The sequence below is a fragment of the Rhopalosiphum maidis genome, chromosome 1 (genome assembly GCF_003676215.2).
Source record: "Rhopalosiphum maidis isolate BTI-1 chromosome 1, ASM367621v3, whole genome shotgun sequence".
NCBI lineage: Eukaryota > Metazoa > Arthropoda > Insecta > Hemiptera > Aphididae > Rhopalosiphum > Rhopalosiphum maidis.
The window spans coordinates 20,824,372-20,847,475 of NC_040877.1; the positions used below are offsets into that span (position 1 = coordinate 20,824,372).

Consider the following 23,104-nt stretch of genomic DNA (forward strand, 5'->3'; position numbering starts at 1 on the left):
TTGTTGCTTTAAAATTGATATTTTAATTAACAAATTTACCTGGAATATTTAAATAATTTTGAATATTTCATATTTTGAAAAGGATTTATATATATATTATGATTTTATGAAACATTTTAATGCTAAATACATTTAAATTATTATACACTGATAGGTCAACCTTTTTTTTTTTTTTTGAAAATTTGATTTTTTTTTTAAATATATTTAATGAATAGGTACCCTAAATTATTAATTATCTATCATTAAAACAAAAAAAAATTATTTATTTAATTTCTAATTAGTTATGTAATCATTTAAATAAAATAAATATAGTAAAGAATATTAATTACTATAATTTTCTTTGCTTTTTCATTAATTCAAATGTTGAAATGTACTTATTATGTTATTACAATTGGTTGTTTATGCTGTGTTGCTATCTATCGGTGGTGCATATAGTGGGAGAGAGTAGGGGTTCAACCTCCCCCTCCCCTGAAATGTATGGTTGGCACGGTCATTGATTTTAATTGTAAAATTAATTGAAATTCAAGAATTGAAATTTTTTTTAACCCCCCTGAAATAAATTTCTATATACGCCACTGCTTTATATTGAGCATATATATCGCTTAATTTTATAGCCGGTATTCAGTCAAAGTTGAGCGAAAGAATATTTTGAGAAGTCTTAGCCAGCTAAACTTCTCTTTCTAAAATTACACTGATGACTGGAAGTTTATAAAATCGTCTATACAAAGTATATACATTTAAATATGAAGAAACCACGTCTCGAGATGTCATGAACTTAAACACTTTATTTAATTTTAATGGTTCAGTTTTAAAATAAACTTGATACTAAACCAGACAAAATGAACGGTATTCCAATTCTATATCCATTTCATCTATGTCAACCTTATAAAATCTTGATAAATGTTAAATAAAAATAATATTTTCATCTAAGTTTTCTTTAGATTTAGTACTTCAAATTTTTTAACAATGGTAGAGAAATCTCCATAACGATATTTCAACGTAATTGTAAAAGAATCCAAAATAGCAAAATATGTATTACATTTAAAATTGTCATCAGTTAAATCAATAATATTTCTCCAATAATTTTCACAGATCATGTTAAACATTTATATAAACAACAGTTGGTGTATGTTTTATTAAGTCTAAGACAGCCACGCATACGGTACGCTGCTATTATTATATGCATGTTTTTCAATTTAGGTACATTATTATTATTTGTTAATATGCGCCGGCCGCACGATTTCGAACTCCATATTTTTAATTCAATACCCAGTTTTCACGTCTTTTTAATTCATGCATGGAAAACGTTTTTAAAAAATGTTATTAAACAAACAAAAATCAAACACGAAAACAAAAAACTGCAACTGTAAAACGATAACGAAAAATCCCAAAAAACGAAAATAATGTTACAAAAAAATCAAAAACGAAAACAAAAATAAATTATACCACGAAAAAAAAATATAAAAATTATATTTCTGTTTTAATATAATTAAAAAAATATATAAATTGTTATGTTTAAAAAATGCATGACGAACATTTAGTTATACTCATATAGGCGTGCGCACGGGGTTTGCAGGGTGTGTAGCTGCACACTCTGCAAAAATTTAATTTTTTTATGAAAAATTGTTTTATTATTTAAAAGTGATTATTGAGAGTTGGTATAATTTATTCTTTATCATATCATATATAAACATACATTATTATGTATTCATGTATAATACAAAATTATGATATTTTTAAATTGATAATAAATTATTTTTTAAGTTTAAAGTTATTTTTGTTATTTTTTTTTTTAATATGTTATATTTATTCTAATAATGTTATTAGTCAAACGTAATATGAATTGGTATTTTATTGATAAATTTGTTGATTTTTTACAAGTATATTAATTTTAACAATGTTGTATTGAAATATTATATAAAAAAGTATATTAGATATATACAATATAGATTGCTACACTTTGAAGTCATTAGGGAGCCTAACCCATCGGGGGCTATATTCAAATTTAAGCTTCGTAGCTTATGCAAAGCGTTAGCTTAAAATTTTTAAATTTCAAAAATATATATGTTTCACAAAATCCTTTTTGTAATTAATTTATTATATCACATTGTTATGTTACTATGGAACTTATAAGTATATATTACTGGAATAATATGGGTTGATTTTGATGGGTGAAAATATAATATAAATATATTATATAATATTAGAAATAAAAATCAAATATGTCCGTAAACATAATCTGAATACTTACTACTTTCGAACAATTAAGTACTTATGACTAATTTAAAATGGTAATAAGTCATGTATAATATTTTAGGAATCTTACATTTTAACGTTGTCTATAAATTATTGTTATTATTGAATAAACAAGGATTTTTGTTCGGAAAGTATAAGGTATCTATTAGGTGACAATTTTTTTTCTTATTCAGTCTATTTAAAAAATGTTTTATAAAAATTATAACATTAGAAAACAATTGTAGACTAGAAAGTTAATACAGGGTGTATTTAGGATTTTGTTAAAGGGGGATATACGTTTACAAACATATGATTTCTTACACAGGGGGGGGTACATTTACCATCGCCATCGTCTCTCAAAAATGTTGAAAATGTATATACTTATTATCAATAAGTACCTACACATAAATGTATAATACTGTATTCTTTTGTTTTGAAGATTTATTATTCATAGTCAAGTTTTTATAAAAGGGAGAAAACCATAACACAATACTACAATAGTAGTACCTATTACACCAGCCAGTGCTCCGAACTTAAGGGTTTCAGGGCCACAATATAGCTACTAAATGAGGGCCCTTTTTTGGTACTTGACCGGGGGCTTGGACCCCGGGAAAGTCAACTGGCACTAGCGCGAGTGTTTGACTATAGTGAGTAGTGAATTATTATGCTGGTATTATTATTTTAATATTTTGTGATGGTAACTGATTAGCATTGGGGTAAAGAATGTCAAAAATAACCAAAATTCAACTGACAATTTAATAATATAGGTATTGGACTCTGAACATTAACAGTTGGTATTACATTTTACAAAATAAATTTTTGTGGAATTAATCTAAAAAAATAGTTTTCTACAACTTACGGAGCACGGGGGCCCCCAGAAATTGGGTGCCAAGCGCAAGTGCTCCATCTGCACTTGAGTAAATCAGGGCCTGTTGCAAATTGGAAATCGGTTAAATATTTGATGTACACAGTCTGAACACAAACACTTGTGCCCACAAGGCAAGCACGCATGTGTTTTATACATAAACGAAATAAGTTTGAAATGTACCTATTTAGATTTTATATATCAAATTAATTACCATTGTTAAATAATCCATTCTCAGCATGGACGTAAATAAGGTCTTTAAATTCATAGGGCTTGAGCCCAAAAGGTTTCAAGAACAAAAATATTGGGCGATTTGTCTTCTGCCCACTTACTTACACACAATTGTATGTAGGATGCCGATACAATTCAAGACTATCACAAATTAAATATAAATTAATTTTATGAATTATTGTAAAAAATTAAAGAGTTTTATACAGTCATAATATGTATACCTATATATTACATATTGTAATATTATACACAATTAATTTCATTATAATTGCATCCTTCTTTCCTTCTCGGAAAACTTGATTAAAATTTGTTCATTATCAATTTGGTTTGATAATTCTCTTTCTATGTTTATAATACTTAAATCGGTAAATCTATCTTGTTTCATGTTGGATCTTAGATAAGTATTTATTCTTCTCATAGAGGAAAAATATCTCTCACATGTTGTCGAGCTTATATGTAGGTATAGCTAATGCAACATGCATTAACTTATATAATATATTGGGATATGTAAGAATAATAAAGGAAAATCTATTTATAGGTCAAAAGATACCACTATCAAAACATTGGTTTATTATAATATACATAATATTATATTCCATACATTATTACTTATCACTTATCGGTGATATTTATAATTATATTTATAACTATTACTATTGGTTATAATTTATATAATTTATATAATTAATATTATAAACTACATAATTCATTATAATAAAGATAACCTAAATGATTAAATATTAAAATATGTTAAAGAGGGTTAATGAAAATTTACGTCCATGATTCCCAGTAAACATAGTATGTGTTTATGTGATAATAAATTTAGTTTAATTAATAACCTATTAACCTAATAATCATCATTTTAGCTTGTTGTAAAAATATTAAGTAATGCTATTATCTAGGGAGTCTCATAGGCTTTTATTGATATTTTAATTTTTAAGTGAGTTTCAGTTATGTAAAATATTAAGACTTTAAAATGCTCGTCACTCACTATAAAATTATATTATTAACTTTAAATTTGATAATAGGTAAATTGACTTTAATATTACAACTAGCTGCATAAAATTGATTTCGTTGAATACAAATTTGCCATGTTTTACGTTCGTAAGACAGAGAGTAGACTAGTACAGACAACACAATACACGTGCTAGTATAACGTGCTATTAATAGCTATATATTATCGAAAAAACATATAATTAAATATTCTTAATGAATAATTACATTACAATCGAATTCAAATTTAATACAAATACACTCGTAATAGTGATCTATTTGACACTTAATAGTTAATATGTACAGCAAAGCTGACTAGGACAAGGAGACCAAACTCATATGGCCGCCCGCAAGAAAAAATGTACCGAAATGAGTCGCACGATTAAACGGCCACAGGTGGCGTTGCGTATGCTAAGACTGCTACTTTAACATGCTTAGTATAGCGATTATTCATGTTTTTCGCATTTTTTATAAAATATATGCATTATTTCAAACCATGACCCATAATGAATTTTATAGCTCGTAAAATTACGCATTCATACATGTGCATATGTGTATATTATTTCATTAAATTGTTTTTATTATTATATAATAAGTCCTTTTTCACTAACAGATGAACATCTTGTACACTGTGTCCCCGTGCACTGCGGTTCATTGCTCAAATACTTAAGAGGATGTCAGCGCACTGTTTGTTTTCTCTCTCTAGCCCACGCGCAACATAGACAAAACGCATTTACGCAGTCTGAGTAGAACTCGCTCAATTTTGGCCCTAGAGTAAATATACCTATTATAAAATTAAATTTTGATAATATTTCTGAGTACAAGACGATAATTTTTTTCCATTATTCCCAATACAACGTTAATTATATAGTTTAGAAATAGCTATAAATTACAACACTTTTAAATAACCTTTGACTTTTCAAAATTTTAATTTTTTTTAAAAAAACTCATCGTCTTGTACTCAGAAATATTGTTAAAATTAAATTTTATAATAGGTATATTTACTTTAGAACCAAAATTGAGCGAGTTCTACTCAGACTGCGTAAATGCGTTTTGTTTATGTTGCGCGTGGGCTAGAGCGAGAAATCAAACAGTGCGCTGACATCATCTTAATACTCTCTAATGTTCTGTGCTAATACTCTATAATATAGTCTCTTACGGATGTCAGGAATTGAATAATACATCTAATACTATCTGAAATAGTCTTCATGATATGTATATATATATATATATATATATATATATATATATTTAGGTTTATCTTAAATCGTGGTATCACTGTGATAATTGATAACACAAAATATTATCAACTTTAAACGAAATTAAACTTAAAACATTATATTTTAGTTAGAAACTTAAACATTTTTATTTATTTAATTAATTCTTAAAAATTATAAACTCCAAATTAATATGCACTTAAAGAAGTAACAGTGTATTTATTTTAATGCGTTAGTATTAAATTTGCCATGACAGGTTTTTATTATTTTGTAATCGTCGGTCATGGCGACAATCCCATATTTGAAATGGAATTCATGTCCAGCAAAGAAGTAAAAGTATGTTATAAAATCTATTGATATTGATGTTATCTAATTATGCACTTTTGTTCACGAAATTTGCAATTTTAGTTTGTTTATACCTTGCTTAATTTAATGTATATAAATTATCTATTAGCCAGTGGTGGATTAAGCAATTTACCACTGTCTTAAATTATAATAAAATATTATAAATACATTTTATTTTTAAGTGCGCCAAATTGTCAGCTCCAATCATCTGATAAATTTGCTTGTAGGGTAACTGTAGCTCATAAATTGTATTAAATAACCTAATAATATGATGTGTATGATAAAGTTCTTCAAGTATTCGGTTTTATAAGACGTATTTGTTCAGAACTTAAAAATCCTACTAGTATTGGACTCTTGTCCAAACAATACTGGACTAAACTATAGTTTAGTTATATTAAATCCTTATCGAACTAGACTAATTAATAAAATTGAACGTGCACAAAAAGATTCTTGAGAGTACTGGTATTTAGGACCAATAAAACCAACGTCTTGCTTGAACAACTAGCAACGAGTCACACAAAAATAAAAATAAATTTCATGATGTATCTTGGTTTTATAAACTACTTAATTCTCTAATTATATGTTCTGAATTACTTAGTCAGATACTTCTAAATGTTCCTCAAATTAATACTCGTGTGTCAGAAATGTTCTATTCGTCCATTTATCTCCAAAATTATAGTAAATTTGTACCGATCAACAGAATATTTATTTCAGATAATTTAATGAACAACTGTAATTTTTTCCATGAGAATTTAGCCAGGTTAAAATAACTCATTTAATTGTAAATGGTACTATTAAATATTAAAAATTTAATAGTTGATACTAGGATAAGTATGTGATGTTATGTATTATATTATATTTTGTTTGTACTCATTGGGAAAAAAATGTTTAAAACCCAAATTGTTGGGTGCATACTTATTAAAAACAATAAATATAACTTAAAAATAAAATTATGAAATCTGTCAGTATTATTTTGTTAATTTACATTTCAGACATACAAAAATTATGTGTACTTAACCTTTTATAATACATTAAATTGTTACAACTTCTTGTAACAACTATTTAATTTATAGGTTATACATTATTAATTCAAAAGTAACTATTTACCTAGCAATAATAATTTTTATGATTTTGAATTTGTAAATTGCTGTTTTATATAAAAAATTAAGTTTATTCGAATCATTGTTTTATATAGATAGTTATGCTATATAATTTTTAACATGTTATAGAAAGAAGACCACAGCCATTTAAACCAGTTCATAGCCCATGCTGCCTTAGATCTGGTTGATGAATTAATGTGGAAGTCTACATCTATGTATTTGAAAACTGTAGACCGATTTAATCATTGGACGGTGTCAGCTTTTGTTACAGCCAGTCGAATGAGATTTATTATGGTACACGACTCTAAAAATGATGAGGGCATAAAAAATTTCTTCACTGAAGTATATGAAATGTTTATAAAGGTAAATATGAATAAAATTAAGATGATACTTTTTCTTTTTTCTTATATTATCAAATTGACCTTATTCTAGTATAATCTGTCTATGTATATTATAAAAATAATATGGCTTACATATTGTATACCTAAATGTAAAAAAGATTATATAATCTATTTATTGTTATCCACAAACTTATATTTAATGTTTACTTTATACTTGCTACCATAAGAAAAATAATTTTTCATATATTTTTTTTCTCTAATTTATTTTTATAATGATTCAGATACAGTAAATAAAATAACTATTAGGTTAGTTAAAATTTCTAAATTAAAAAATTGTTTTACTTACCTCATCAGACCACAATAGTAGGTATTATTAATCATTATATCTTTAAAAATTTTAAGGGTCAGACCACACTATCCGTTTTTATAGATCACATCACTGTTCAATGATTTCAATGTAGTACAATGTTCTGTCATTTTTCAACATGATCTCAATGCAATATGCTGCATTAAAATTTAAAATATTGTTTTTAATGGTAGTAGGTTTAATAACTGCTTTTAACATGCCTAGCTTTGGAATCTAGATGTATAGATAATAATATAATAAAAAGTATAAATAGATGATCAGGCTGGTAAATCATAATCTGATTAGATGCATCTGTTTTCAACCAACATTACAAACACATCTTAAATGGATAATGTGAACCTAATTTTTTACCTAGAAATTTAAATTCATGAATTGCTTTTAATCCGTACAGGATTATTAAAACTAATAAGTATGTAGCATATTATTAATATAATATTATACCAATAGACTTTTTAGATTATATAACCATTTTTAGCCTTTGCTATCTTTACTTAATAATACTTACTTACTAACTTATTTGTTTAATTTCAGTATGTAATGAATCCATTCTATAAGCTAAACATGCCAATCAAATGTGGATCATTCGACAAAAAAGTACAGTTCTATGGTCGTAAATATTTAGTCAACTAGTATTTTATAACAGATACATTTATAATTGTGATCTTTTTATTTTCATGTCAAAATATAAACTAATTTATTCTTTATTATTTTATCAATTGTTATTTTTAATACATTTTGAACATCTTAATTGATAGATACATTTTGTAAAGATATTTACATTTATATTTTATATTATTCTAATGGTTCTAAAGATGCATTAATTAAATTAAACAGTAAACACTATGGTTCATTTATTAATAAGTATTTAAACAATGAAAATCAGTAACTAAATGTGGTTAAACTAGTTTACTATAACTTATTAATTATTATTCAACAATAATGTTCATCTATAATATCAATAAGTAACATTTTGATGATAAGTTTAACTTCAATGATGCCATTTTACATAATTGCTTGAGTCATATGGTACCTGAAACATTATAGTTTTGTAATGTTACATGATATAAGTACTATGTTTTTATTAATATTAAACTATTTATTAAATTAAGTAACATTATGAAATTGATATTATTAATGACTATTATTTATCAAATTATTATTAACCAAATGTTTACATTTTATGGATTTGAAGTTGTGTAAAATGGATAAATTTACTGAATTAACTTCATTCAAAATAGTTTATGAAATACACCATAATCGCATAATAATATTACAAATAATCATGAGATTACATAAATTATGCAAAGAATATCTATTTCTCCAAATATAATTATTTTGTAACTGAAATATAATATTTATTATGATAATTTAATATAACTTAATAAAATATTTATGTTTTTAAATTTAAAGAATGACAAACAATCTATGTTTAAATTATAAAATGTAACTAATTTATATTAAGACATCTATAATTATTTGTTATTTTAATTTTTAATAGATAATTTTATAAAATTACAAATATATTTGAGATATAAAATATTTAAAATTTTTTATATACCAATATAATGGTTATAAAAAGAGTTGTTGAGTTAATTTATGGCTAATTATTGCCTTTTTATTTTTAATTAATTAATTCATAGAATATGATCCTCTATTGTCCTACTGAGTACTGTTCATGAATATCGTTAGACTATTAAAGGAAATCAAAATGCTTCATGATTAGAAATTAATTTAGGTTTAGAACATGCCATTTAATATTAATATATAAACATTATATTTCATGTTACCTGTATTATTTCAATGTAAAATAAACTTACTCTTTCATAGTCGTCTATTTTCGGTTCACTTTTACTCATTTTTCTAATTTTTCCATAATTGTTATCGAATATAGAGTATCCAACAAATTTCTTACCAACAAAAAACTATTAGAAAACAATAAATGTATGTTATTTTAATATTATTAAATAATATTTAAAAATGTTGTTTAATAACTACTTTAACGTACCCCTCCACAATTCTGCCAGCATCATGTAAAAATAATGAAATAATTATTTATACACACAAAAAGTTATAACAATATAGTATCAAAATTCAAAATCATTTTAAAATTGTAAATAAGTAAACGTGTATAGACAGAATATATTATTAAGTTGCGACTTTGTACAATAAATTCAATACAAGCCACTGGATACAACTCATAGATTTCCATAAACTGTTTTTACATCATATATTTAATTTTAAATTGTGGAAAAAGATCTACTTACAAATTATAATCAATTCATATTTTAGTATATTATAACAGAATATAACAATTATATTGTGTTATTATCTTATATACTTATCGATTAAATATCAGAACTTTTAACCAATAGCTTATGCTTTAATATTTTATTCTTATTTTATTACAATCACCTAAACAAAATAATATGATAAATTAGAAGTTTAAATGTTTTAATAACTTATTTTCTTATTATCTATTAGTAACCCCACCTTATAATACCTTAAACTACAGAAATCTTCAAACTTTTTTTAACCAAAGAATATAAAAAAAAAAAAAATTGCATTTTGACTGCTGATTGCCTAAATGACAATATATGTATATATAATCACAAATCACATTTATCAGTTTTAGTTTCACCTTGTAATGGGCTTTAGCACCCCTCCCCCCCATAATTTTTGGGTAAATGCATGTGCTTATAAATATATTAGTATTAACTTTATTTTAGCATACAATATAAAAAAAAATGTAATGTTTCATGTAAATGAATAATCATTCAAATCAGTTGTAAAAACCAATAGAAACAATAAATAATAAATAAATTTAAAAAAAAAAATTGCTATAAAACATTTTTCGGAATTTAACCCCCCCCTAATGTAAAGGACTATTACACCTATGAATTCAAGGCACCAATTTATAGTAATCTGTCAATGTATTAGTAACTTCTATTTACTAATTACAGTATACTTTACTAAGATTTATGCATTTTTGAAATCAAATACAATTGTTCAATACTCACTCTACTGTCCAATTGGCACATCTATAAAATATTAACATATAATATATTTATAATAAATAATGATAAAAATATCTACAACACCAGTATATCTATTAAGTTATTGTAAATTATGTTTGTATTTAAGTATTCCTACTTTCTATTTTATTTTTTTATCCAGTTAAAACTTAATTTTTCATTTGATTTTTATAATGAAATTTAATGAAGGTAACTATCCTATTTGATGCATTTTCATAAAATTGTTTAAATTAAAAATTAATAATTAACATATAGAATTTTGTATAAATTGAGTAGGCAAAAATGGTAAAATTGTTATACATAATTATATAACAATTCACTAATTACAATGCTAGAAAGAGTAATACAATAATTAAAACATAAGTAGTAGTTATAATAAGTTAATTGGCTGTTATTTAGTTATTATAATAATATCTAATAAATTAATACAATAAAAACTAAATAAAAATAATAATTATTACAAGGTAAATGGTAGTTTATAATTAATACAACATTTCAATGTATTAATTAGTATGAAAATATGCTTATAAATTAGGTAACTTTTATTTCTTCAACTTACATAATTGTAAAAAATTTAAGTTTTTTTTTAGAACATATTGAAGTATAATATTTTATTCACATAAAGTTCTATCAGTTTGTATGTAACTATTAGTATTAATATTATATTTCATTATTTTCTAAAGTTTAAATAAACTGCATCTAATTAAAAAATAAAAAAAAATAAAACAGCGCAATAGTACAAATATTAAAACGTACTTATTTATTTATGAATATATTTTTAAAAGGTAGGTTGAAAATTTATTTTACATTGAATTTTAGAACAGTCTTGGAAAGATTTAATTGTTTTAAATTAAACATGAAATTTACCTCTAATATTACCAGACAAAAAGCTACAATAACTTAACAAATATACGTCATGTAAGAATTGTAAGAAATATGAAATAATTTATATTATAATATCTATGTTAAACTTACCAGCTAAGTATTGCCAAAATATCCATAAAAATGATTGCCAAAACAAAATAAAATAATGTTGATTTAATATATAGGTATCTATTATAATTATGTTGTATTGAAGATTTAAATATTTTCCTTATTTATTTTATTTTAATATTAGATATTTTAATTCTAGCCATTTTAAAAAATAGCTGCTCTTGTTTTAAATTACAAGAAATTAATTTGTGTATATATTTTATTTAAAATCATACAATACACAATACATACCTACCCACTCATACACGCAGTAAAACTTGTTTGAAATATATTCACAAAATATTAAGGGTATTACTTATTAGTATGCATAAATTTAGCAGCATTTATCATAGTCCATTTAATTTTTATTGCATATCATTACTATAGAATATTGTACAAAACACTTTTAATTAACTTTTCAACAATGGCAAAATTCATATAAACTCAAATATGTTCTGCTCTAGTTAGTTATTAACAGATGGAATAGATACACATATTCTATTATATATAAGACAAATTAACATAAACTATTTAGTATTTTGATCATATTTCACAATACACATTAATATTTCTGATAATATAGGCTATACATTTAGTATGTAGCTATATCTTAACAGTCAACATATTTTTATTTAATTAATTATAGTCTATTTTATGTGCATGGGTTTTGAGCCAAGTAAATAAGTAAGGTTTAATATTTAGTTAAAATGTCTGCAGACACAGTTATGTAGTCATAATTTTATTTTTTAAATGTTTTAATCTACTTACAAATTATTGCTACCAAGTATTTGTTACAAAAAATTTAAACTAACTAGTACTTATATTCTTATTTCATGTATACCTAGTAGTTAGTACCTATCTATGTAAAATAACATGAAACAACTAAATATGTCTCTTTCTATATATAATATTTATAATATGTGTACCTATATACATAGACAACTTTATAAATACCTATCTACTATTGTGTAATTACTAATTAGTAGTTGCTACAATATTTTATCATTATTATTTAATATGATGTACATTGTTTGAGTCTATTAATCAGCTAGTATATCTACCAAAGTGAAAAAAATCAGTTATTAATATAAATAATGTAATTCAAATGTCTTAGGGATTATAAAAATTCCAACTAGGTATTGAAAACAAATATTTACTTATATATATGGATAATATAGTAATATAGATATACATAATTGTTTTATAGATAGGGACCTCCTATAATATTATTAAATGTAATTCTGTAATTGATACTTTTTAATCAACAATCCAAATATAATATGAGCTACTTTATAAAATGTACAAAATATTCATTATCTAGATAGGTAGGTAACCCATATATTAGTTTTCGTTCAAAAATATATAAACAAATTTGTGTTTGTATAATAGAGTAGGTAGGTGTACAAAATGTAAATAACTTTTTGCGAACAATTTATTAACTTATATTAATTTATTACCTTTTACTCGTACTATATAAGTTACATTATTGCGATATTTTTCAATATGTTTATTTTAATTTACTGTAATGATAATAGATAGGTAATTAATTTATGAAATATAGTACCTACCACCTATCTATGTACGATACACATCAAATATGCATCATACTCATAGGGTATTAGTTTTATTACCTACTAGTTAATTTCAGAAATTTCTAATAGACAATGTATTCTATTTCTGAAATATAATCATTTAAAAATAAAAACTAAACATGTATAAGTTTAATACTTACATTTTTTAAAAAAAAATTCGGATTTTAAAAAATACTTATCAAATAGAATATACAAAGGTATAAACTATGTTATGTAGATACATAAAATAAAATACATTTAATATTTTTTGAATTAATTAAATACTTCCAGTTATGGTTATTCAAGTAAATCTAAATTACATATTTACACTAATAATCAAATTAATATTGAATAAGAGCATAAGGCCAAGGTGCACGACACTGATACATAACTAATAATAATTAATTATTTCTACTCATTACTTATTACAATATGTTTATATATTAAGACATCATACTATAATATAACTATCGTCTATCACAATATCTTTAAGAAAAAACTATTATAAATCATAATAGGTACACATTATTATTAACACAATTTATTATAGTTGTGTTTTATGAAAATTAAATAGAAAAAAAAAAATTATAAAATACTGCAACTAATATTGGGGAGTATTAACAAATTTAAGTTAGTTTGAGTAACAGGGTTTTTGACCTTTTTGGGAGGACGATTGAAAATACTTAAAATTCACTAAGAACTTAGTAGAATTTTGCTCACCCCAAAAAAACTAATTATAGTACAATAACGAACGTGCAATATTACCATATAATTTACCTAGTTTATTTATAGTTATCGAACGATTGAACGCATTAAATTTTTTTTAACTGAAAATTTAAGTGTAACAAATAAGAATAATAGTAATAATAGGTACCTATATATCGTTAAAATAAGTTATAATAAATACATAATATACAAATAAAATATGTAATACAAATTTATAATATAGTCATAAATTATAATAATTGTCTTTTAAAAAGTATGGCTATGTAAACAATTATGAATAATTTCTGGATAGCGTTAACCAATGCTAATATATATATATATATATAATATAGGTATTCTAAATATTTCAATAAATTAACAGGTATGTAAATCACATATTAAATGTATTTTTAATGTTTACTATTTAGTCTTTATTTTTTCGTTAATTCTTATTTTTTACTTTGTTCTGCCGTAGCACAGTAACTTAAAAAGCACAACAAAATATATCATTGATTTTCTTATGACTTAAAAATTGTAAACCAAAAATGACTTAAACCACTTTCTGTATCATTAAACTTTTTAAATACATTCTGAATTTGATTTTCGATATTTATTTGAACGAGTACCGAATATGTTTAGTGCGCAACTGTCTGATAAAAATTAAAAAATAGGTATGGTAACAACGGAGTAAAAAAAAAAAAATCGGAAAAATAATATTTATCGATAGACCTCCATCCTATTAGTGTATATTAGGTACTAAAACTTCTGATCTCAATAATATTTTACCAAACAACAGTATAGTTGTAAAATATAAACCTATAACAATGAATTAGATAATCACATAAGCCAGGTAGATTATAGATACCTACTTAACATACCGGTTACCAGTATTGAATCAAATCTAGATAGGTACCTAGTTACTTAAAAATCATATTTTGCACTTTATAAACTGTCTTATGAACACCATTAAAACATTTTATGAAATATTGTTTACACTTTACATTGTTAAAAATCCGGTAACTTAAGGGAATTACGAAAATACATTTATTATACTATTATTATACTATGGTCCATGGATATATTGTACATATATATTGAGATGGTGAACTTGTGTCATAAAATATGTAGGTCACTAAAAACGAGCTTGTTGTCTATCTTTGCACATATTATTTTTCTTTATTAAAAAAAAAATACGTTTCTAGATTAACAAAATAACAGTGAGCAAAGAAATGAAGCGAAAATGCCTACTTTCATGATATAAAATGCATTTATGATATTAAGTTCTTACTCTAATATAGCAATACCATTCTGAATACTTACTCTGCCTCCAAGGTTAGACTAAAAAATCGTTCAAAAACATATTTTTACACAATTAATAAAAATATAATAATTTTTTAGGTAGATATAAGCAACTTATTATAGATAAAATAATATGTTGTTTATTTAAAAGAAAAATATTATAAAACTAGTTCCTAGTCAGTGAATACTAAATATTATCAGTACAGCAAAATACAATTAGTGAAATAACAAAAGAATTCATTCTCGTTTTTATAATTCATATCATTTGTTTTATAAGGATATTTTAAAAATGTACTATACGAGAAATTACCAGAAAGTAGAATTTGCTGTCAGTAAACAATTACTACATAGGCAGGCAATCTTTTGTTTTGTATTTTTCTTTTTATACAATAAACAATGGTAAAAATTATTTAGTACAGGTGTACCCTTAAACTGTAAAGATGAATAATTATTAATCGTGAACATTCTTTGAAATTTGTTTAAATATTAATCTCACACTTTTGCAAGTTACTTATATAAGTTTATATATTTTTAAAGATTCTTGTAAATAATAAAATATACTCTAATATAATATGATGACCAAAAATATATTACCTATTCTTATACTTAAAGAAATATATAACCTAAAATAAATGTAAAAGGTGTAAATTTAATGTCTAAATAATAAATAATATGTATGTCAATGACTATGAAATTTTGAATTTTCGCAGACATATTATGACATTCAATAATCAACAGCATTAAGTTACATAAAATAGTCTTATATTATTAGTACTTGCGTGTATTTAAATTTATTGTTATAGTAATAAATAATAACAAATCACTTACTGCTCGTTTCCATTCTGATGGGAATAAACGTTTTATCTCTCTGTAAGCTGTATCTAAAAAAATGAAATAATAAAAGTAAGTATAGGTATGTATATTAAAAAAGTAAGACATTTTTGACCTAAAAAAGTTATTGGTAAGTATCAATAAACATTAATTTAAAATTTAGAATATATTATTATTAATTTACATTTAAACCTGCCACTGATGAAATACTCAGACATACCATTAAAGTATAATTCTAAGCGGATAACATTGCATTACAATATATACATAATAGTCATAATACACATGCCTAATACGGAAATGAGAACGGAAACAAAAAAATATTATATGAAATATCATACATTAACAGCAGTTATAAAATAATGTTTCCATTTTCGATTAAAAAGTAAAGTAAGCCTAAAATTAAACCAAACCTTATGTATAAATAAACTAGCTGTATTACCCGACTTCGCCCGGGTTAAAATCTATCTTTCTATCGTTTTCCATTTCAGTTGAAATGTATAATACAAACACAATATTACAATGATTAATTTTATGATTTTCCACTACTTAATTCTGGGCATGTTTTTGATGTAAACGCATAAAACTGGAGACAGATTCAACGAATGCCTATTAGCTGACGTAAATCCTACATTGTTAAGATTGGTATTCTCCGTTATGTGTTTACATTAAAAATATGTTTAAAATTAAGAAAGCAAATCATAAAATTAATCACTGTGATTGTATTCTTAAGTGATTACTACTTATAATTTAATTTTTTTTTAAATACATTTATTTTTTATCTATAATTTTATTTGTAACCAATGATTATCTTTTAAATAAACGAATAAAACTTTTTTAATTTTCATGAGCTAAAACATGTGTGAGCTTCTTATTACAGGTGTTAAAAAATATGCTATAAACTTTTAAACATTTCTAGTCTCTGCAAGAAATATATTGATATTGCTTTTATTGAAAATGGTTCAGTTGTATTTCAACCTATAGCAAAGGACAAGCAAAGAAACATCTATTTTTATACATACGCATAGATATTACCATAATAATTAATAACTAATGAGTAATAGTTAATACCCTAAATATAATTGATTGTAGAATGGTGAATGTATTTATTATTTATAATGATGTATGTATATTTTTTTGTGTAAGTCATCAGTTGATGACTTATTATCTTTTGGAGTAGTAAAAATGCTTTAATAATTTTCGAATTTGAAGGTGGTTTCCGGGGTAGCTAAATGAAATAATTTTTTTAAAACACATTCCAAGCACTTAAAAATGTTGAAGAAACTGGATAATTAAACAAAAAATAACTATTATTTATTTTGTTGTAATTCAAAAAATATTATTTTTCGGGAGTGTTGGGACTACTTACTTCGGACTAGAACATTTTTTTCATTAAGTACATTTATTATTATTTACTAATTAGCATTTGCTATAGGTATATTTATGGTGTTTCAAATTCAATTAAACATATTATTTTATTCACAAACTGGGGATGCAAGACAGAAATGCAATACCTATATAGTTATCTACGAACATTTATTTATGACTGTAGCCATACAGTTATTACAATATTATAATATTATTTTCTTTAATATTCTCATAAGTAATATTTGAAAAACTGAAACGTAGGTAACAGGAGTCAAAACGAATATAGTATATTTTATAAAGAAATAATTCATCTATTCAACAAAAAAATAAAAATAAATTAGCAATATAACTAATAAAAATAAATGTATTTGGTATATTCTATATTTTTAAATTTGCTGGTAACACAATAATAATATAATATTACTATTCCTCTGTATTTCAGTATAAAAATATGCCTATCGTGTTCTATAATTACTTATTTACTTCCAATTATGTGGAACGAAATCAACTATGAAAATAAATTTGAACTTTTAATAAAATCGTCTGTGTATTCTATAACGTCTTTTTAATTTTATTTTTATTAATGTATAAACTACTTTATAGAATTATAAAAATAAAAATAACAAAATGTTAAAAATTGTAATTTAAAATTTAATCTTTAAAAACATGAAAATTAGGTAATACAGATAATGATAATTTTAGGAGTATAATATTATACAATTTAATTTAAGGGGTTTATTTAGGCAATTTCACTGTGACTTATGGATGTATTGTGTGACATGCGTGCCCAAATAACTATTTATTTTATAATCCATCGTTTCGATATCGTTTATTTGGTTATCTAATTGATTTACCCTTCAAATCAGATAATATTAACTTCTTATCGAAATATTAATAATAATAAACTGTTGAATAATCAGTTTTTATTTATTATTATTATTGTTTTAAACAACTTAAACGTGTACAAAATGCATAATATTATACGTTCTTTTTACTGCTTCAAAAATAATAAGAAATACCTAAGTAGCTATTACCTACATCTTTGATTTTATAACATGCATTCTGCAAAATCCATCTTTAATATTTGATTTTACAATTTTATTAAAAAACGCATAGTTTTTACTTAGGTAAAAAGTAATAAGTGAATCCTATATTTTTCTTCGCATAATTCCCGTAATACAATATGATGGTATAATAATAGTATATAAATACGATTTTAAACATAATTTTTATCTATTAACTTTATAAAAATGTTGTACATAATAAATAAATCAATTTTTATACAAATTTATTATTTACTTTGAAAATAATAACTGCATAATTTTGAGTAATTATTCGAAATTAAAATATTCAATTTACAATTGATAATAATATTTTTTATGCTACCGATAATTACTCTATCAAAAGGTAAAATCAAGATTTTACGGCAAACTACAATATCTATATTTATAGCTATTACATTAAATATTAGAAGTTAATCAAATAAATAATCATAGTACATATATGCCATAATGATGTAAAGTATATGCTTTATACCCTTTGAATATTGAATATAGTTGTTAAAATACATTAATTACTTAGAATGTAATAACCTACTGGTGTTTGTACAGAAATTAATACTTACAATCCTTTATTAGATTAGACAATCTACCATCATGGTTATAAACATTAGACATTAGTAATTATTACTTATAATCTATACGAGTGTATATAATTTTCCTTCTTAGAGTTGTAACTTCTAAACGTTTAAATAGTTTTAGATTTTATTGGGGAGTATTTTTTAATTTGTCTAAACTCTAAACCAATAATAAAAATGTTAGTTGTACCTATATTTTCGATAATATACTTGTATCTATCTAATCATTACAATACAATACTCAAAACCAAATCAACTATAAACAAATAACAATTAATTCATATATTTTAAATAAAAATTGCATTTAAGCATTTTTTATTGCAAAAGCCACTAGCTGTATTATAATTATAATTAGCATAATGCATTCGGACGAAAGATGAGACAAATATTTAAAATATTTGGTCTAATTTCATATTTGTTTAACATAATATTTTATATATTTAAAAATAAATACGTAACTGTATATTTTATCATTCCTATAATTGTTAGCCAGTAATTTAACCGCTGAGGCTTATTTCAATTAAAAAGTTTAAATAATATAAGTAGTAACTAGTAATAAAATCAGTTTTAATTAAGTCGGTATCTACTATTTGTACATTTAAATATCATTGTTTAAAGTACAAAGCTACATCAAAAGTTGAGATTTAAAACCTTTTCATGTACAGTATAAGTAATATATATCGGGTATTAATAATTAATAATTGTAGTTCAATGTGAAAATATAATTCTTATTTTGAACGATATACTCTTAGGCTATAGTCTGTCAATAACTAAAATTAATAAATAATTTAATTTAACTTTGAATTGTTGAACATTTAATTGATCTAAAAACATTTTTGTTAAAAACAAATACATATATATATATTATTTCATCGGATAAACACAGCTTACTTTGACGTTATGACAAAATTCTATCTTAATTTTCAACATAACTAATGTGTACATATTTCATAATTCATTTATGTACTGTAATAATTGTCAAAAATTAATTTGTGTTTGAAATGTTATTGTTGCTTGAGGCAAAATAATACGTATGATATAAGTTGACTGGTATTTAATCCTTAACAGTCGTTAAACTAAAGGCTACGTTCATTGCAATATATAATCTGCATTTGGATATGAATATAAGTTTTTAAAATAACTATAATATTATATTTTAATTTAATATGTAATAAATATTTAATTTTGTGTATAACTACAAATTGATATATGAGGCACTGAAGTTTAAAAACACGAAACAATATTTATTTGGTTATTAAGACGTTGCAAAATATACGAAACGATTTGCCTGGCCAACATGCAAAAACGGTATCTGATGTTCCAAAACTGTGATTTAATAATATATATAAAAAAAAAATAAAATAAAATTAGGTATCTGCGCTGTCCAATATCTAACAAAATCATTAGTCAAAACAAAATACAAAATTACATGAAATAAAATAAAATATAAATCCCTTGAAATAATTTAAAATATCTAGAAAATAGAAATAACTATAAACCGACCGAGAATCGGCCACACCCGTTTACACGTGGACACCTCATGCAAAATCAACCACTGACCTAGTGCACTTCATCTAGAGTTGTACTAACGGAATGCAGATCCAATAAACAAGAAATAAAAAGTAAAACATAGCGGATAACTTCTTAAGTGACCGGAAACGATTGTCAACCAAAACTCAGAATTCGTCATCTAATTTTTTAAGAGTATTTACCAAAATAAAAAAATATATTCAATACAATACCTACAAACTGTTATGATACTTATTTTATTATTATCCAGTTACGTTATTATGTAAAATATCATTTTATATAAATTTAATAAACCCTGCGATCGAAGCTTATGATTAATAAAAAATAATAATAATAAATAAAAATCACTAGACTGATTAGGTGTTCTATAAAATACGATCTTGAGCCAAATATTAAATAATCACAGGAATTAAACAATTTAAATGAAAATTTAGTTTTAAATTATTTGATAGGTATATATATATGATTTTATTTATCAACACAATCATTCTTATTATAAAGTTATAGTCTTATAGATATTATATTCAATTCAACGCTAAAATAATTTAATTTGAATAAATATGTGCTCTATTTAAATCAAATTTAATGGTTATAAAGCACTTAATATTGTAGAGTATGGAGCATAGAAATCATAACTAATTAATTTAAACTTTCAATTTTAAATTCAACAAAACTTGCGGTAGATATATTATTATTTTAAAAATTGTACTTATTTTTACAAAGCACGTATTAAATTAGTACTTTTTAATCTGACTTAATCTTTTTATTTTATATAATTTGAAAATTACTTTTGTTTTCAATACATTCTTTAGGTACAAGATATTATAATATTGATTAAAATGCTGAACATAATTCTCAAAATACACACTTGCCCACAATGAATATACGATTACTTAAGTAAATTATGTTTTCACTAGTTGACCTAAAAATTGTTGTACTAATATAACTATTATTGTAAAATGTTTTGTCTTCATAAGACACAATAAAGGAAATTGTTATATATAAAAATCTTGGATTCTTTCTGAATGCTAACATATACCATAATGTTTATTTTTTCATTGATGAAAATATATTAAAAAAATAACAACACATAATATATCAGATTAAAAAGAGAGATAATATTATTAATATTATATAATTTTGGCTACCTAACCTACCTATCTATTTTTATGTAAACATTAATTACAGAAATTCTTGAGACATATCAATATTTAATATAATATTCATAATGTTGTCAATATCTATTTAAAAGTTGTTTTTAAGGAAGGTCTTATTTGTGCTAAAGGCGGTAAAGCATATTTAATAATTATATTACACGATGCATATATTAGATATGTTTATTGTATTTATCACTAAATGTCTTACTTTCCTAGTATGAATATTTTAAAGAATGCTATAAAATTTGTTAATCAAAAACTAAAATGATTTTAAATGTTAATTTATATTTTCTATGTTTTTAAAATGTAATTTTATTATAGCCATTTATAGAAACATGACGGGTAACTTGAAACATCCATTAAAACTAAATCACAATGTATAAAAAAGAATACTTAATTATTTAGGGATTATAATATAAAAATAATTTAAAAATGCATACATTGAATAAATTATATGAGTGAATGATATAATTTAATATACGATCATAAATTATTATCACGAATTTTAAAATTCATCTATAATAATTTTAGTAAATGGTCTTGGTTCCGAGGTAAGTTTAAATTTTTATTAAAAACATAAAAGAATAGCATATTTATTAAATTAACATTAATCACTTAACATGTTATTATGAATAATTTTAATAATTATCTAATATGTATAGATAAATAGTTTGATAGTTTAATTTTTTTTGAAAAATAATGTTCTAAAAAAAAAATTATTTATTTTCAATGTAAATATTTATAATACAGCTCAAAATATGAATTATACTTATGATACAACAAACACATCAATTCAATATCCATATTATTTTAATATATTAAAATAACCACATTTGTATTTTAAACATACTACATTAAAATATAATTTAAGATTGAAAAATAAATACCTTGGAGATGACAGTCCAAAAAATTGGACGACGAAAGTCCAAAAATTACAATATAAACTACTGCAAAGCTGAGGTGCTGCATGGTTGGACCTAGGCTTGAGTTTACAAAATGAGTGTCACTCACAAGAAGTATTCAGTTTTTACACCGACAGTGGCGCAACCGTTCCACAACTTTGGCGCATACCCTCAGTATATAATATGTATACCAATATAGATGAACATGAATAACGAATCAACTGTATCGAACATTTACCCTTTCATATTTTGAATTTGGAAGTATAATTAGTTATTTGTAAATAAATTGTAATTTAAACGATGCATATAATAATAAAAATAATCAAAATTTAGTATTTATATTATATGATATATATTTATATATTGTATAAATAATAAATTAAATTATTTACATCTTAAATTAATAA

The 23,104-nt window shown here is 23.3% G+C and overlaps 2 protein-coding genes across 2 annotated transcripts; one reads left to right on the top strand and one right to left on the bottom strand.

Annotated features, from left to right (window-relative positions):
• Positions 1-5,640: 5,640 nt before the first annotated feature.
• Positions 5,641-8,401, top strand: LOC113548639 (trafficking protein particle complex subunit 2). Its single transcript, XM_026949614.1, has 3 exons — positions 5,641-5,877; positions 7,116-7,349; positions 8,226-8,401. The coding sequence occupies exons 1-3, from the start codon at positions 5,791-5,793 to the stop codon at positions 8,322-8,324; spliced, it is 420 nt and encodes a 139-aa protein (XP_026805415.1). The 5' UTR covers positions 5,641-5,790; the 3' UTR covers positions 8,325-8,401.
• Positions 8,402-8,520: 119 nt separating this feature from the next.
• Positions 8,521-22,786, bottom strand: LOC113549343. The gene is made up of 8 exons (XM_026950600.1): positions 22,683-22,786; positions 16,102-16,154; positions 15,295-15,312; positions 11,702-11,704; positions 10,712-10,732; positions 9,700-9,711; positions 9,512-9,616; positions 8,521-8,724 (listed from the first exon to the last, which is right to left on the bottom strand). The coding sequence occupies exons 1-8, from the start codon at positions 22,762-22,764 to the stop codon at positions 8,683-8,685; spliced, it is 336 nt and encodes a 111-aa protein (XP_026806401.1). The 5' UTR covers positions 22,765-22,786; the 3' UTR covers positions 8,521-8,682.
• Between the last annotated feature and the right edge of the window lie 318 nt (positions 22,787-23,104).